This window comes from Carya illinoinensis, chromosome 6 (genome assembly GCF_018687715.1).
Source record: "Carya illinoinensis cultivar Pawnee chromosome 6, C.illinoinensisPawnee_v1, whole genome shotgun sequence".
NCBI lineage: Eukaryota > Viridiplantae > Streptophyta > Magnoliopsida > Fagales > Juglandaceae > Carya > Carya illinoinensis.
The window spans coordinates 32320074-32337454 of NC_056757.1; the positions used below are offsets into that span (position 1 = coordinate 32320074).

Genomic DNA, 17381 nt, shown 5'->3' on the forward strand with positions numbered 1-17381 from the left:
CCCCACCTCAACCAATTACACCCAATGGAATCAAACCAAGGACATGGTCCTTACCTGGCTTCTAAATTCCATCAGCCCAGCTATAGCCAATTCCCTTGAATTTCACACCGACCCTCGCGAGGTATGGCTCAACCTTCAATCCCGTTTCTGTCATGGGAACAATGCCCGTATATACCATCTCAAATGTGAACTCTCCTCTCTACACCAACACACCCATTCTATTCATGAGTATTACAACCAAATTAAATAAATTTGGGATGAACTCAACCATCTACAAAAGAGCACTGACCTCAAAGATTTACAACAGCAAGCCGAGGATGAACGGGTCTACCAGTTCTTACTCGGTCTCAACGACTCCTTCTCCTAACTGAGAACACAAATTTTGGCCATGGAGCCCCTTCCTCTTATCACAAAAATTTTTTCTATTCTATTTCAGGAAGAGCACCAGTGCCTACTGCAGATTTGGCCACCACCAGAACTTCTAGTGTTCGCCGCTTACTCCACCAAACCTCCTCTTTGTTGCTCGGAGTGCGGCAAACTCGGCCACTCGCGTGATTGCTGTTGGCGGATTGTGGGTTACCCACCAGGCCGAGATGCACGGAATCAACCCAGGCCCTCTCTTCTTGGTAAAACTCCCTCTTCTTCCTCGCCGGTGGTCAATCAAGCTTCCCTTTCCTCCTTCTTGTCACCGGTGCCTGGCTTATCCCAGGATATGTACCAAAAGCTTCTTGATTTGCTCAGTCCAAAATCCTCCTTAGCCAACTTCGTGGGTAACATTTCTACCTCTCCCTCTTTTGATCACCATCACGCGTGGGTTGTGGACAGTGGTGCTAGTGACCACATGTGCCACGACCGGAGCTTCTTCACTGAGTTGGTGTCTCCCTCTCATGAGCAACTCGTGAGATTACCTATCGGTCATACTTTCCCCATTGAAGGAATCGGGTTTTGTTATTTGACCGAGTCCCTCATCTTGCAAAAAGTCTATTTTGTCCCTCAATTCCAATTTAATCTTCTCTCCGTCCCTCAGCTTACTACTAATAATTCTTGTATTGTCTCTTCTTCTTCAACCAATTGTTTTTTTCAGGACCCACACTTGAAGAGGCTGATTGGAACGGGTGAGCTTTGCAATGAGCTTTATGTGTATCGGGCCCAACCCATCATGGCACTCTCTACACACGCTGTTGCTAATAAAGTCTTATGGCACCAACGCCTAGGTCATCCTTTCTGCTTAAATATTCCTAATCTTTTCAATAATCTTTGTATTCTTTCTGATTGTGATGTTTGTGCTTGTTCTAAGTACACTAGACTTCCTTTTTCTTCTCCAATTAATAAAAGTATTTTTGCCTTTAATCGTATTTTTTGCGATATATGGGGCGGATATCATACTTCTTCACTTTGTGGTGCTCATTATTTTCTTACAATAGTTGATGATTTTTCTCGTACTACTTGGATCTATCTCATGCAATATAAATCTGAAACTTATACTCATCTCATGCATTTTTTTGCACTTATCCAAAATCAGTTCAAATCTATGATTAAAATAATTAGAACTTATAATGGTCAAGAATTTCTTTCCCACAAATTTTAGAATTACCTCCATGATCACGGTATCATTCATGAACGTATTTGTGTTGAAATTCTGCAGCAAAATAGAGTTGCGGAACGTAAACACCGACATCTTCTGAATGTTGCTCGTAGTCTCCGTTTTCAAGCTCACTTACCTTTGACTTTTTAGGGTGAATGTGTCCTCACCGCTGCCTATCTTATCAATCGTACCCCAAGTCGTATTCTTGATAATAAATCCCCCTTTGAAATTCTCTTCAACATTTCACCTACCTATGATCATCTTCGCGTTTTTTTTTGTCTATGTTATGCTCAAATTTTCCATGCTTTCTGCGACAAATTTTCCCCTCGTGCCTCTAAATGTGTTTTTCTTGGCTACCCTAGCAATCACAAAGCATACAAACTTTGTAATCTCGACACCCAAGTCACCTTTTATTCCTGAGATGTTACCTTTCATGAACATCAATTTCCTTCTCAAGACATTCCTGATCTTACTCATACCTCTTCACCTGTCGTACCTCTTCCTATCCCTGAGCCTATCTTTCCCTCCATTTCCCACACTCCTTCTATTAATTCCGACCCATCTCCTCCTCCCCCTTCTCTTCATCCTCGTCCCACCATTACTCGATCCGCCTATCTTCAAGATTATGTTTGCCCAACTATACACACAGAGCCCACTGTATCCTCACTTGCTTTACAGACCTCAGGGTACTGCTCACCCCTTATCTGATTTTCTTTCTTATTCTCGTTTCTCATCTTCTCATCTTAATTTTTTAACTGCTCTCACTACTTCTGTTGAACCTTCCCGTTATTCCGCTGCACTTCGCCATTCCCACTGGTGTGACGCTATGTCTGCTGAACTTAATGCCCTTGAGGCTAATTCCACTTGGACTCTTGAGCCACTACCCCCTGGCAAGAAACCCATTGGCTACAAATGGGTATTTAAAATCAAGCTTAAAACTGATGGTTCCGTTGAAAGATACAAAGCGCGACTAGTCGCAAAAGGCTATACTCAAGTTGAAGGACTTGACTATCATGAGGCTTTTGCTTCTGTTGCCAAGATAACTACTGTGAGGTGCTTATTCGCTGTTGCTGCTACTCAACAATGGATTATCCATCAACTTGACGTCCACAATGCATTCTTGCATGGTGATCTTGATGAGGAAGTTTACATGACACCACCTCCCGGTTATTGTCCCAAAGAGGAGACCCGTGTCTATCGTCTCCGCAAATCCCACTACGGCCTCAAACAAGCCTCTCGCAACTGGTTTTTTAAACTAACCGCTGTGCTTCTTGATGCAGGTTTTTCTCAATCTCAGGTCGATCATTCCTTATTCACCTTGGTCACTTCCACCAGTATTACTATTGTTCTCGTCTATATTGATGATATTTTGGTTACTGGAAATGATATCACCCGTATTCAGCTCTTCAAAGATATTCTCTCTACACATTTCAAAACCAAAGATCTCGGTCCTCTCAAATATTTTCTCGGTCTTGAAGTTGCTCGCTCACCTAAAGGCATATTTCTCAATCAACAAAAATATGCCCTTGATATTCTCTATGATAGTGGACAACTTGGTGCTCGGAGAGGTCCCTTTCTCATGGAACAAAATTTGAAGCTCACCAATCATGATGGAACTCTTCTTTCTGATCCTTGTGTCTATCGACGACTTGTTGGTCGTTCCATCTACTTGACTATAACCCGCCCTGATATTGTTTTTGCAGTGAATATTCTCAGTCAATTTATGCATACTCCTCGTGCTCCTCACATGCAAGCCGCCACTCGTGTTCTTCGTTATATTAAAAGCAGTCCAAGCCAAGGCATTTTTTTCTCTTCCTCCAACGATTTGCATATTACTGCTTACACTGATTCAGATTGGGCCAGCTGCCCCATCACTCGCCCTCCACCACATGCTACTTCATCCAGCTAGGATCCAGCCCTATTTCCTGGCATACAAAGAAACAGATGACAGTGGCTCGTTCTTCTGCTGAAGCTAAATATCGCGCCATGTCTGTCACCACTTGCGAACTCACTTGGCTGAAACAGCTCCTCATTGATCTCGAAATTCCTCATCACGAGCCTTTTAGCTTACATTGTGACAATCAATCAGCTCTACACATCACTCACAATCTTATATTTCATGAACGCACCAAACATATTGAGATTGATTGTCACCTCGTTTGTGATAAAATTCGATCTGGTCTCATACTTCCTCTCATGAGCAAGTTGTCGACATTTTCACCAAAGTCCTAGGTCGGAACCTTTTCCACCATTTTCTCCGCAAGTTGGGCATTACGGATCCCCCATGCGCCAACTTGAGGGTGCGTATTGACAGATTATTTCCATACTTAGAGTACAAAATCAGCAATTACTTGATTCTTGTAATTATCCCATAATTATTGTAATTAGTATATCATTTCCTTACATGCATAGTTTCCATAAATAGCCTAGCACAATGTAGCTATATATATGTAACGATCCTTAGTGTAAAAGCAGATTTCAGAAATAAAAGGTTTGAATATTTTCTAAATTTGACATATAATATGACAAGCTCATGGAGCTATGAAAACACGCAAAAAAAAAAAAAAAACCAAAAAACATAACAAAATGATTTAGTTACATGAATAATGATAGTCCACCAACTTAGGCCTTTGGTTAGCCGTATGAGTTCATCTCATCTGGAGCTATACCTTATAGCTGTTTTGCCTATTCTAATGATTTATTTCATCTTTAAATTTTGAAAATATTTATTGAAATAAACAATAAGAAAAATAGTGTAAAACTTATGGTAAACAGTAATTAAATAGTAAATAAATAGTATAAAATTGACAGAAATTGATGGTGAATGATAAATAAACAGTATAAAATCTAGTACTCTCCAAATCGAGAGACTCACACGTTTTTTAAATTCTAAAGAAAAATCTAGTTGCAAGCACGATTGCGTATTAATATGTGTACTAATTTAATGTGATTAGTTAAAAAGTAGATTCTATTAAAAAAATACTAATTTAAATTTTGAATATAAAAGAATCAGTATTGGTACGCAAATTAGTACGCGACTTTATTTATATATAGCAAAACTCAATTCTAAAATATAAAAATTTATCTTATCTCATATCACTATTTAAATATATTTTTTTTATAAATTATTTTATTTTATCTTTACTAAAAAATCTTATTATTATTTAAAATAATTTTTATGGGTTTTGCTACATAACCTCCCAACACCCCAACACCCCATCTTTTTTCAATTTTTTAATATTTTTTTTGAATTTATTTTTTTAAATTAATTTAATTATTTTATTCATTATTTATATATTAAATATTTGATAAAAGATAAAATAATAAAAATTAAAAAAAAATAGAATATTAGAGTGTTGAAAAGTTGTGAAGATTTTTTCAATTTTTATTGTCTCGTTTGGTTACGTTTGATTTATTGTCTCTTGATTTAAACTGCATAACCAACCTAGACTTAATTACATAAGCGCTTTTGAAAGAATGGAGCCCATCACAATGAGCCCGAACGTTCTGTTTGTTTTGCGTCACCTATGTATCTTGATCTATTAAAATATAGATTTGTAAATAGATGTTTTTAATAAAGATTTTATTTATTTATTTATTGTAAAAGCGGAGTCGCAGTGATTTTTTGATAAAAAAAAATTATTAATTATAATTTTTATCATCGAAGATGATGAAGAATAATATCCACCTTTTCGCAAACCTGAGCCGAACAAACTAGACAGTGATCCGGAAGAGAAAAATGCCACGTCAGCAAAAACCCAACCAGAATGTCGTTTGGGAGTTTCCTCAGTCACTCAAAGAGCCTCGGTCCATAAGCTCCTCAACTTCTTCTTCCCCCTATCCTCTCTCTCTCTCTGTGACTTCATGGACATGACCTTATCTTGCAAACCCCAAACCATAACCCTGCTCACATGGAATCCACTCCCTTCGTCCTCCTCTTCCAAGCTCCGATCCATGCGCGGGGAATTCCTTGGGTGCTTGCACACTCTCAGGCCGCCACCAGCAGCAGCTCTTCGGACGCGAAGAAAACTCTCGAGAGCAGGGCTTGGTCTCCATTCTCCGAGATTTCTCTTCAGAGCTTCTCTGAATTCTCACTCTTCGTTTCTCGTAGTCGTTCTTGCCGCATTCGCCTTCTCTGTCGTCTTCTTGAAGCACTATAGAAGAAAGAAGAGTGATAAAGAGGTTCGTGAACTTAGACTGCTAAAATTTAAAGCAATTTGGTTATTTTAAGTGTTTTCTTTATAAATCTTATTCGATTGCCTATTTAACTTGTGGATGACGAAGTCAAAATGATAGTCTCCGTTTTTAACTACGGGACATCGTGTGCGACTGCGAACTTTGACTGTTACTAAAAAAGGAGCTTTTCATGATATAAATCAATGATTATACGAAAAATGACCAATAGGTTTTGAAGTGAAAATTACCATAATTGCCGTATACTAGGCTACTACTAGCCATGTGTTGCTATATATGATCACATCAGTAGCGTAAAACAAGTTCAGCTATTCTTTATCAGGTTTCGTTATGCGAATGTGTTTATTAAATGTATTTAATTTAATATAAAGTGAATGCTTCGATTTAACTAGGATCGTAGTGTATGGTTGAGACGGCATGGCCTGTGCTCACTTTTTGCCGATTATAGGTGCCAAGGCCTCCCGATTTTGCGTTATTTAAAGTAGGACAAGATATTATGAACTGGATTTTTGAAAGTCAGATTCTTGGGTTTGGGGAGCTTGGTGAGGGAGAAGAAAGAAAATGGTTTCGACATATAATTGCAGAGAACAGCCATACTTCTGCGGATAAAGAGGCTCCATTGCTATCTCAGACCCCTGCTTTGATGGTCGGCGAGGTTACTGTCAGTAAAACATTACTGCCACCTGGTTGTGACGTTCTCACAACATTTAATTCTAGTACTTCTTTCAAATCGGAAGAAAATGACGTTGGAGTTCCATCATTTTCCACAGCCATATTTGGCTCATGTGCGCTTAAACCTCTTACTTCCACTGAAGAAATGGCTACATTGCAAGCGGAAGGATCTGAAGTGGAAATAGCTTCTAGTTTGGAGTTGCCTACACTAATGGGTAATATCAAACTTAGTGCTGCTTCTGTTAACATAAATGATTCACCTGCAGAAGTGAATGAATGCAACGAAGAAAATGTTGAACATGGTGAAGAGGGCAAAACCATAAGCTATGATATCTTTCTTGGAGATTCGGCTAGAGAAGAGCTTTACATGTTTTATGAACCAAACGAGTCCATGGAAAAATCTAAAGCGAGTTCAAGTGCTTCAAAATCATTTTCTCATCATGCCTATCTTTTGAATGGAAATAAATATTCTTCGTTGACGAGGAACACTGCACCAAAGAAATCGGAATTATCAACAGAGATTTCTCTTCAGGCTGCAGGTAATGTCTGAGATAATATGGAATCTAAAATCATTTCTATTCATGTTGTTCTGTCGTTCTTTGAGCACTAAGTTTCTTCCATATCATAGCAGACTTGTTATTTTTCAAACTTTCCCTCACTATGCTGACTTTATATAAAGGATGTTTGCTGATTCAGAATATGTGGATGGAAAAGTTCCTGTTGCAAATTACAAAGAAGGCCTTCCCTACAGAAGAAGAGATTCTGGAAAAGGCAATGGATTTCCAAGGGACAGAAAGATTAGAAATTTGAATAAAAAAGTTTATCAAAGTTTTCCCCTGTTACCCCACCCACATGGGATGATTAGAAATCTGAATGACAAAAATGATCAAAGTTTTCACCAGTTACCCCACCCAAATGGGATGCAAGTTACTGACGGAAAGCATCTTTCTGAACAACTTAGCGCTTACAATCGATTGCTAAGAGCTGGAAGGTAAGCAAATATACTTCTAAACTTAGTTGTTCTCAACAAAAGAATTTCGTGGAAGTGCTAAATCGCAAGTTTGGTTTGAAATGAATAAACAGTGAAGCAAAGTTCTGAAGTAACTTCGAGAGAGTGTCTTTCCAGGCTTTCTCAATTAGTTGGTTATTTTCAAAAGTCTAAGATCTTATCCTTCGTGTCATGGGTCTATTAGGTTGACTGAGTGTGTGGAGCTGCTTGAAGACATGGAAAGAAATTCTTTATTGGATATGAATAAGGTAAACTTGTAGCAGTATCATTTTGCTGTTAACTATTGTTCTGTTATTGAATTTGTAATTTATCAAATTCATTGAATTTTTTGGTTTCAGGTCTATCATGCAAGGTTTTTTGAAAAGTGCAAAAGTCAAAAGGCTGTTAATGAAGCTTTTCGTTACACCAAGCTGATTCCAAACCCAACATTGAGTACGTTTAATATGCTCATGTCTGTGTGTGGGAATTCTCAAGATTCCGAAGGTAAGTTCCTTATCTTCCACTGTTTATTGTGTGTTATAGTCTTTCATTGTTTGTAATTAAGTATGCTACACTTTCATGAGCTGTGTTTTGTGCATTTAGGAGCTTTCCAAGTTCTGCGACTTGTCCAGGAGGCTGGACTGAAAGTGGATTGCAAACTTTACACTACTTTGATCTCAACCTGTGCCAAAAGTGGGAAAGTTGATCTGATGTTTGAAGTATGATACCTTCCTTCTTGGTTTCTTTTATTTTAGATTACAATCAATATATATGATCTTTAACCACGGTTTCCTCACTGAAACTCTTTCCTTACCTTTTGTCATTTTTATGAAGTTGCTCACAATAAACTGTTGTCTTGATCTCATTCATATGGTATTCACACTGATCACCATATGGCTTGCAATCCAACCCATCTAGTTTTCTTTATGTCAAGAAATAACATCTTTCTCTGTATTTGATTTTTATTTTGCTAAATGTTTCTTTGCCCGAAACTAGAAAAATGATATAGTTGGTATCCATCTACATCTCAGTTTTTTTTCCCTCTTCATGAAGTTTTAACACTTACCCACTTCCCTCCTACCGGGTCAGAATTGTTATGTTAAATTTATTTGCTGCTTGGGAAAGGTGTAGCTCACGAGCCTCATGGTCAAACACAATTTTAGACTATGTTTAAATGAAATATTATTATGTATCCTATTCTTGGCTTGCTACATTTATTAAATTCACCACGGTCCTCTACCTAGGTGTTTCATGAGATGGTTAATGCTGGAGTAGAACCAAATGTTCATACATATGGAGCCCTTATTGATGGTTGTGCCAGAGCAGGTCAAGTGGCTAAAGCATTTGGTGCTTATGGGATAATGAGGTCTAAGGTAAGATTGTGGAAACGCTACCTGTTTTAATCTGTTGTGGATGTGAGTCTGTTAAGTTGTTACTTCTCAATAGTTTATTGGCAATGATGTGGTTGCGTGTTCTTGTTTACTTCATCCTTTAAATATTAAGTAAGTTATATGCCTTTTACTTATAAAAAAAAGTAAGTTATGTGCATTTTTAACGAAGTTTCATTACTTTAAGGATACCAAGTCTTTATGCTAAAAGAATCTTGCATGCAGTAGAACGTGAAGCCAGATCGAGTTGTGTTCAATGCACTTATTACTGCATGCGGTCAATCAGGGGCAGTGGATCGAGCTTTTGATGTGTTAGCTGAAATGGGGGCTGAGACACAGCCTATAGATCCTGATCACATCACTGTCGGTGCTTTAATAAGGGCGTGTGCAAATGCTGGTCAGGTGCGTTTGTCTTTTTATCACAATAGCTGTTTGGTCATTTTCATTGTTATAGGCATTTATGTCTCCTTACATGTTTCTATTGTTATCCATTTGGTACATTTAATTGTAGGTTGATCGGGCACAAGAAGTATATAAGATGATTCATCAATATAACATTAAGGGCACTCCAGAGGTTTACACCATTGCTGTTAATTGTTGCGGTGGTGATTGGGGTTTTGCTTGCAGAGTATACGACGATATGACTAGGAAGGGTGTAGTCCCTGATGAGGTTCCTTTGTTAGCTTCACTTTTTCTCCACTTAACATTATGCTCTACTTGTTTGAGTTCAGATCATAATCTGTTGACAATGGTGAAGTAATGATAGCATTAGTAGCTTCTTAACTTCTTCAAACTTCTTTTAGTATGAGTGATTTAGGGTCTGTAAAAGAAAGGAAAGAAGCTAAAATCTTGAGTTTCCTCGTCTTTTGTTGGTTGTACAAGAGGGCAAAGCAATTTATCTCGCAATTTTCCATTTGGTGTCCCCATTTCTTTGTTTTCCACAAAATTTCTTTGCATTCACAATGTGGAGATTGCTCACTCAAATTTCTTATTCTTTGATGCAGATGTTTCTCAGTGTATTAATAGATGCTGCAGGGCATGCTGGAAAGCTGGATGCCGCCTTTGAAATTTTAGAAAAAGCTAGGGATCAAGGAATAAACATTGGAATTGTAGCATATAGCTCTTTGATGGGAGCCTGTAGCAAGGTAAGTCTCATATAGTGATTCTGCAATAATTTACAAATTGATGTTGAAAGAGTTTTCCAATTTTTTTTCAGGCCAAAAACTGGCAGAAAGCATTGGGTCTATATGACGACCTCAAATCTATGAAAATGAGGCAAACTGTTTCAACAGTGAATGCTTTGATCACTGCCCTGTGTAAGTCTATGTATATTGGTTTTCCTTATCGGGATAGTCTGAGTACAATGATTATGAGGATTTTCTAGAAATCAAATAATGGAACTTCATTGCAGGTGATGGAGATCAGTTACAGAAAGCTATGGAAGTTCTATCCAATATGAAGGGACTGGGCTTGTCCCCCAACTGTATCACCTATTCCATACTTCTAGTGGCAAGTGAAAAGTAAGTGTTTTAGAGTTTGTTAATTTCTGTGATCACCAATTTTACACTTGCATTTTCTTGAGGAAACTTATACTCTTCATTGTAAAGATTTTTATTTTGCGACCTTGTTTACAGGAAGGATGATCTAGATGCAGGCCTCATGCTCCTCTCTCAAGCCAAAAGGGACAGAATTAGCCTCAATCCTGTTATGTGTAGATGCATAATTGGTGAGTTTGCAGTTCAAGTTTCTTGGTCCTGTGTTGTTTCCCCTTGATTAAGTATTTTCATTGTGTTTTACACCACATGGTTTACATGATTCTTTTTACATTCTTGCTGACTCCATCCTTAAAAAATGGTCATACATCTTAATTTTTTATGCAAAACGAATTATGTAGTTCTTCTTCCAATCAGATGTCAAAAGCACCCCAATAATTAAATAATGTTAGAGGATTTGTGGCAGAAGATCATTATGCATGGCAATGGTTGGTAATTCTGTTATGTTGTTGCATTTTGTGCTAGGGTGATTAAATTGCATCCTTCCTTTAGCTCCCTCATGGTTATTATAGACGCTGTTGAGCAGTCTACCTAATCATATCTTGGAATATTTCATGGAGTAATGATTAAACTCTATCCGACTTCATATAGCCATATGTAATATGCAGAATATCTTATTGATTTCAAAGGTAGCACATCCTAGAGATATTTCTACATTGGTCACAATGAGGTTGAGAATAATGATTCCTTAATTTTATGTCAAAACCATATGTCAAAATCTTTTTCTTTTTTCAAAATTGCTGCCTGTCTTATGAATGAGAAAATTCTGATAATCATATAAATTTATTCTCTTTGAAGGTATGTGCCTACGGCGATTTGTGAAGGCATGTACACTTGGTGAACCTGTTGTGTCTTTTGACTCAGGGCGGCCACAAGTTGACAATAAATGGTAAATTAACTGTTTGGCTTCTGCAAATATTCTGTTAGCAGATTGTTGAATCCTGGGCAATTAAAATTAACATATATGTACTTATAAAAACAATATATATACATATGGTTGAAACTGTTGTGTGGGATATCGGGGTGAACACATTTGAAATGATGTCCATTTGTCTTTCTGTAGTTTCATTCTTATCCGGCTTGCAATAGCAGTTATTATCTATGGTGCGAGCATTTATCATGAAACTGTTTCTCTCAAGACTTATGCAGTCTCTTAGTACTTTCATTATACCGCACCTTTTCTCCCCCTCTTTCTTCAGGACATCAGTAGCCTTAATGGTGTACCGTGATGCAATGGTTGCTGGTGTAATGCCTACCATGGAAGTTCTATCACAAGTTTTGGGATGCCTGCATCTTCCGTATGATGCGTCGTTGCAAGACAAACTCATTGAGAATCTAGGAGTGAGTGTTGACGTTTCAAGATGCTCAAACCTCTATTCATTAATAGATGGGTTTGGAGAATACGACCCTCGTGCCTTTTCAATAGTCGAGGTCAGTAGGAGTTGAAATTGATATGATGCTTGTACAAAACTTGCGATTATTATGAAAACTTCACAGGAGACCATCTGATACTGTTATCAAATTACAGGAAGCTGCTTCACTTGGAATTGTTCCATGTGTATCCTTAAAATCAAATCCTGTTGTTGTTGATGTAAGAAACTTGCAGATTCATACTGCTGAGGTGCGTTTGTCTCTCTAACATTGCAGAAAAGATGTTGGTGATCAGTTCTGCTACACAGTTTCAGACTTTTCATTAGAGAGACATTGAAGCTTTCCAAAAATAAAAAAGAGAAAAAGGGTTGGCTGGTTGATCAAAGGAATATGAAACTGATACTATATGCTTGTTTAAATATTTTGGATACCTTGCTTGTACTGCAACTCTGTGAATCGTTGAAACTTGTGGATTTGTTATATTTTGGTGGTGAAACCTTTCATTTTGATCAACTTCGTTTGCTTTTTACATCCTTTCTGGTTTGTCTTCATATTCGTGGTTAGTTTTTTTTACTTTTCCTTTCGTAGGTTTTTTCTTTTTGATTTTGATTATTTATTACTTCCTTTTGCATAACATGCCATAATGACCCTGATTATATTTGTATTGGATCTTAACAATCTATGTTACTGCATCTCTCTCTCTCTCTCTCTCTCTCTCTCTCATGCACAAAATTTTTAAGCAAGATACATGTGCTATGATAGTTCATGAATTCAAATTACTGAAATCCTATTTAAAACATTGCCAGGTCTACCTCTTAACTGTTTTGAAAGGTCTCAAGCATCGGCTTGCTGCTGGTAATATTATTTACATTAATTTGCTATTTGTCCTAGGAGTTGATTTTCATTCGATGGTAATCTAATTGAATGAGTTCCTGAAAAGAATCAGAAATCTAAAGAATATTTTATTGAGCAGAAAAGTATAGGCAAAAAGGTCAGCTTTGCTTTACTCCTTCAGTGTGAATGACAGTGGAAGTAGTTCGCTGTTTTCATTTTTCTCAATATCATAGCACTGCAATTATTTCTACTAATAAATATTTGGAAATTAACTTGCAGTGATATACATTGAGTTAAAGAAAATAATTTTACTCCACTTAAATAGTAACTTGGTGTGTCGGGTTTGTTTCCTGTTTCCTGTTTAGTAAATTAGTGTGATATTACTCTGAAATATTCAGTGTCCCCTTTCTGCTTTTTTAAGTTTGGTAATACCTTGGTAGTTCCTATTTATTGTTTTCTGATTGAGGAATATTCCACACCATTTAACATCTATCATTAGGAAATGGACGGTGAAATTACATCTTTATCGTACTAGGCCATAAAACTTGTCGTTCTTGGTTTCACATTTTTGTAGGTGCGAAGTTACCGAACATAACTATTTTACTGCCTTCGGAAAAGACACAACTTCTGTCTCCCAAGGGGGAAAGGACAATCAATCTTGCAGGAAGGTGAGAAGATCTCTTTTGTAATTACAATTTGCCATTACAAGTATTTTTTCTTTTTGGTATCTTATGCTTAGGTTAAGAATATTGAGAACATATTGTTTGTATGGGAAAGTATGAGCTTAGAGCTAAGACAGCCAAATGTGCTCTACGGGTAACTAAACTCACAAAATGCCTACAGTGATAAACATATTATTTTTCAAAGGCCAAATAGTGGTCATCAAGGCATTCTACATCAATTAATTGCGCAAACAATGAGTTCAGCTCCACATCAACTTTATTTGATCAATCCTTAAAAATTTTCCATATCTTGTGGATATTTCAGGGAACACGGGTACATTTCTAAGGTGCTATTACTTATATTTGAATCCACAAAAAGAAAAAATAAATAAATAAATAATTTCAGCAAAAGAAGATATGCATGATAATTTTGCTGAGTTTATTTTGCAAATTGTTATTGGTGGGATATTTTGAGATAAATAACATTTGCTTCATTTTTAATCAACTTTAAACAGAATTTGTCACCTAGCAAATAACGTGTTGTAAATGTCTTATTTGTCCATGTTAAAGATCATGGAGTTTTTTAATAGCTAACAATTTCCATTCCCATCTTGGATATCATCACATAATACGTGCCTGCCACATGGTGTGATGATGATAGTCTTAAAAGGTGCTCATCCTCGCTTTTCCAGAATATTTTATACTTAAAATACACACACACACACACATTTCCAGAATAGTTTGTATTTCACTTCTGTTGTTTATTGTAGGTTGCCAAGGCAACTTCTTTCTGAAAAGCTGAAATTCAGAAAATGTAGAGCATAGAGTCACTTGTCATCACTTTGGAATATAATCTGTATAGATGATGATAGTTGGTAGTTATTTTGGAGCCTGTCCATGTCATACGATCTCCTTAGTGCAGCCTATATACGAAGATATTTAGTGATGCTTCAGTATTAACTGGGTACCTTAATTTTTTAAGGCACACAGTGGAATTGGTGCTTTTTAGATGAATCAATTAATTGGAAACTAAATTTTTTGGGGAAAGTACATTTGTATTCCCAAACTACCAAAACCATCAGTTTGTACCAAAAGCTACCACTTTTTGGTAATTTGCACCCCTCAAGTTAGATCTGCCGGGTAAAATAAATGAAAAATAGAACATGTTGCATAATCTTGATGGTCATATCGATCAGTGATCGAAGGTGCAAATTGCCAAAAAGTAGCCGTTTGGGGTTTGAAATGTACTCTCTCCAAATTTTTACTTTGTACTCCCTGTCATTAGGTCCATTACGTGCCTTGAATGGGTTATCGTTATACTATTACCATCGCAGGGTTAGCCAGGCAGTTGCAGCATTACTAAGAAGACTTGGGTTACAGTACCAAGGGAATGAATCATACGGAAAAATCAGAATCAATGGGTTAGTCTTGAGAAGATGGTTTCAGCCGAAGCTTGCTCCTCCTTTCATGGGGAAACCAGGAGATTGGAGCTCATCCCAGTCACGACTTGGAAAAGGAATCACCCATCAACAGCGTGACATTCGAACTGGAAATCTATCCTCGGAGTAAGGTGGGAATACCACTGCATTCCTACTAGGAGATAGCTCCACAGAATCTTATGCAGTTTTCCTAGCAGAAGCCAATGCCATTAACAGTTTAGTCAATGACTTAGTTTAGTCAATGGCTTTCCTAAGCCTAACTTGGCACTCCATTTTTCAAAGTTTGGCACCCGTTTGTAAACGTAGTTAGTGCCTTCTTTCTACAGATCACTGAAGAGAAAGCGATGCGAGATTAGGAGCGTAAAGCAATTTAGCCTTCTTTGATATATTAAAAAAAAGGACAGGATTGCACCGTTATCTTCAATTTGAGATGTATGTAGACTTGCTAGGCGTTATGAGCTTTATAACACTATTTATTCACTGCCTTTGCAGTTGGCTGAAGCTTCGATGATGGCCTCTTTAATGGGGACATTACGAGCTTAAATAAAATTGAGTTGTTACGTCATAATGTTAGTTGTATAATTATAATGCAGATGTAACGTCTACGCCTATTATGGGTTGTTTGGCACAGCTCTCTCTCTCAGTTTTGTTTTGGAATGCGAAGTGGACTTACATGCAAAATTCAGTCCCGATTCTCAACTGGGTTGTAGGGGACAGGCCAGATTCGACCAAAGCTGCGTCTTTAACTTTCTGAGCATCTCTTAACCGAAGGTTGCCTCTCCGAGCACGTTTGACTGTCAATAATTAAGGGAAAGAAAAGATCTTGCTCGGAAAAAGGGAAAAAAATAAATAAATGAAGGATGCTGAAAACAGGCTATGATCTAAGTTGATCGTGGAACGAAGGACACTTGAAGTAGGATTGATCCAAAAGGGCACCAGAATCATCAAACAGCTCTTCCACGATCCCAAGCGGACTGCATCCGTCGAGAAAACCATTGGAATCGAGGAATGCCGATCCAAGTTCATCTTGCGAAGGCAAAGCTAATAACAAGCTCTGGTGGATTCAACATTTGAGAATCCAGGGAAACTTTTAGGAACTGTAATATAATAATAAATCGCACGCTGGCAAGTGAAAAAATCGGTTGATTTATTGAACAGACCATTTGACTGAACGAACACCAATTTTACTGTCATTCATTCAGCATTAAAAAATAATAATAATAATAATAATAAATTTTGATCTTTTCTTCTATCCTTCCTCCGCTATCAACCTCGAAATGGTTATTTTGCCTGCTTCTTACGATTCCTATCAGCAGACAACTCTTGATGAACTCTTACGAGATTTAAGTTAATAATGTTAATCGTGAAATGTTTGGTTCGAGAAACTCTGTTTGGGTTTAGGGAGTGCAATTCAATGCGAAACAATCTCAAACAAGCTAGAGAAATTAAAGGTGAGGAGTTATAGATGATTAGGCATGCAAGAACTTCATATCTGATTGATATCTTTTTGGCGGAGCAATTTACTCCTGCTCATTCATTTACATGTTGTTGAGTATACATCTAGTAGAGAGTAGAAAAAAAATGTCAAAATTGTATGGGACTGCTGTTCATTCTTTCATCTTTCACGAGGCATGCAACTGGGAAGTGAGACCGATGAAAGCATCTTCCTTGCATGGAATGGTAAGGCCACCCATTGGATGATTGAATCCGAACTCTTCCTCAGCTCGGCTAAGCAGGTCTTGGAATAAAGGATGGTTCAAGTATGATATGGGAATCACAAATCTCTTTTTTTGGATCTCTCCCACATAGACTGCAATATGGCCTTTTGGAACGCCTGACTGATTTCTGGTTTGCATCGAGTGCAGTTTGAGAAGCTGCTTGGCATTGGAAAGCATGGATGGCAGACGCATACCCATGACTAATACACCAAATAGTGGAAGTGGTAGAACTTGCTGTGTAAGTTTGGGTTGAATACTTTGGAGTTTGAAGGCTTCTCTGGTGTGCATTTATAGAGTTAATACTAGAGAGTGGATATTTAAAATTCAGCAAGGCTCAAGTGGGAGTGATGTCAGGAGGCTGGCTTGCAAGAGGGCCTACCTTACGGAAGGCTCACATGGCTTTGCTCACTTTGCTTCATCATATTCATACCTATTCACCAACTCATTGGGCAGAGGACCCATCTGCATGTTGAAATTCAAGGGCAAATAAAAAGCCAAGGACCGTGCCACTACATTTTTATAATTTCCAGCTTTGAATGCTTCAAATACAGATGGCCGTAGGTTGGAAAACATAGAGCAACACACCCATGTGATTACTTTTTTGTGCAACAAACAAATGCATTTGCACGGAAGAGAGGAAGAGGACGATGTACATGAGAGATGGACCCAATACTCTGGCCAACTGAAGACAGAGTACCAGATCATGAGTAAATGCATCAAAGACCTGTCGATCTGATCATGATCATCTCTTTGTAGAATTCAGTCCACACGTACAGTGAAGATAAACGCAAAACCGCCTCGTACAATTTGTGTACGCATGACTGTACTGTTGTATATGCCCATATATAGCCCATATAAGGGATGGGTTTGGAGTTTGTTGGAAGTTGGGCTTCTGAACATACTGTTAATTTTTAGATGATGTCCACCAAAACTTATTATAGAAAATAAAACAAAAGCTCGAGATTACATTGGCTCCT

General features: G+C 37.7%; 2 protein-coding genes across 5 annotated transcripts; one reads left to right on the plus strand and one right to left on the minus strand.

The window, feature by feature from the left end:
• The first annotated feature begins 5304 nt into the window (after window positions 1-5304).
• On the plus strand, window positions 5305-15251 carry LOC122313271 (pentatricopeptide repeat-containing protein MRL1, chloroplastic). 4 transcript variants are annotated; one of them, XM_043128107.1, is made up of 19 exons: window positions 5307-5767; window positions 6228-6990; window positions 7148-7442; window positions 7645-7708; window positions 7799-7943; window positions 8043-8158; window positions 8684-8812; window positions 9056-9229; window positions 9339-9497; window positions 9832-9972; window positions 10044-10143; window positions 10239-10347; window positions 10462-10553; window positions 11179-11269; window positions 11580-11811; window positions 11909-12001; window positions 12558-12606; window positions 13160-13253; window positions 14582-15251. In XM_043128107.1, exons 1-19 carry the CDS (start codon window positions 5450-5452, stop codon window positions 14814-14816), a joined length of 3399 nt encoding a protein of 1132 aa, XP_042984041.1. In that variant the 5' UTR covers window positions 5307-5449; the 3' UTR covers window positions 14817-15251. The 4 variants fall into 4 exon arrangements, 3 of the variants coding, with proteins under 3 accessions (XP_042984041.1, XP_042984043.1, XP_042984044.1); XM_043128109.1 differs by having other exon boundaries at window positions 5657-5767; window positions 6172-6990; XR_006243344.1 differs by lacking the exon at window positions 12558-12606 and having other exon boundaries at window positions 5305-5767; window positions 14582-14649.
• Window positions 15252-16155: 904 nt separating this feature from the next.
• On the minus strand, window positions 16156-16699 carry LOC122314287 (auxin-responsive protein SAUR23-like). Its single transcript, XM_043129784.1, has one exon. It carries the CDS (start codon window positions 16690-16692, stop codon window positions 16309-16311), a length of 384 nt encoding a protein of 127 aa, XP_042985718.1. The 5' UTR covers window positions 16693-16699; the 3' UTR covers window positions 16156-16308.
• Between the last annotated feature and the right edge of the window lie 682 nt (window positions 16700-17381).

Coding starts and splice junctions, on each gene's coding strand:
- LOC122314287 (XM_043129784.1), bottom strand. CDS start 16,692: ATGCACACCAGAGAAGCCTTCAAACTCCAAAGTATTCAACCCAAACTT.
- LOC122313271 (XM_043128107.1), top strand. CDS start 5,450: ATGGACATGACCTTATCTTGCAAACCCCAAACCATAACCCTGCTCACA. Junction 7,443..7,644: donor CGATTGCTAAGAGCTGGAAG/GTAAGCAAATAT, acceptor TGGGTCTATTAG/GTTGACTGAGTGTGTGGAGC. Junction 12,607..13,159: donor CAAGCATCGGCTTGCTGCTG/GTAATATTATTT, acceptor ACATTTTTGTAG/GTGCGAAGTTACCGAACATA.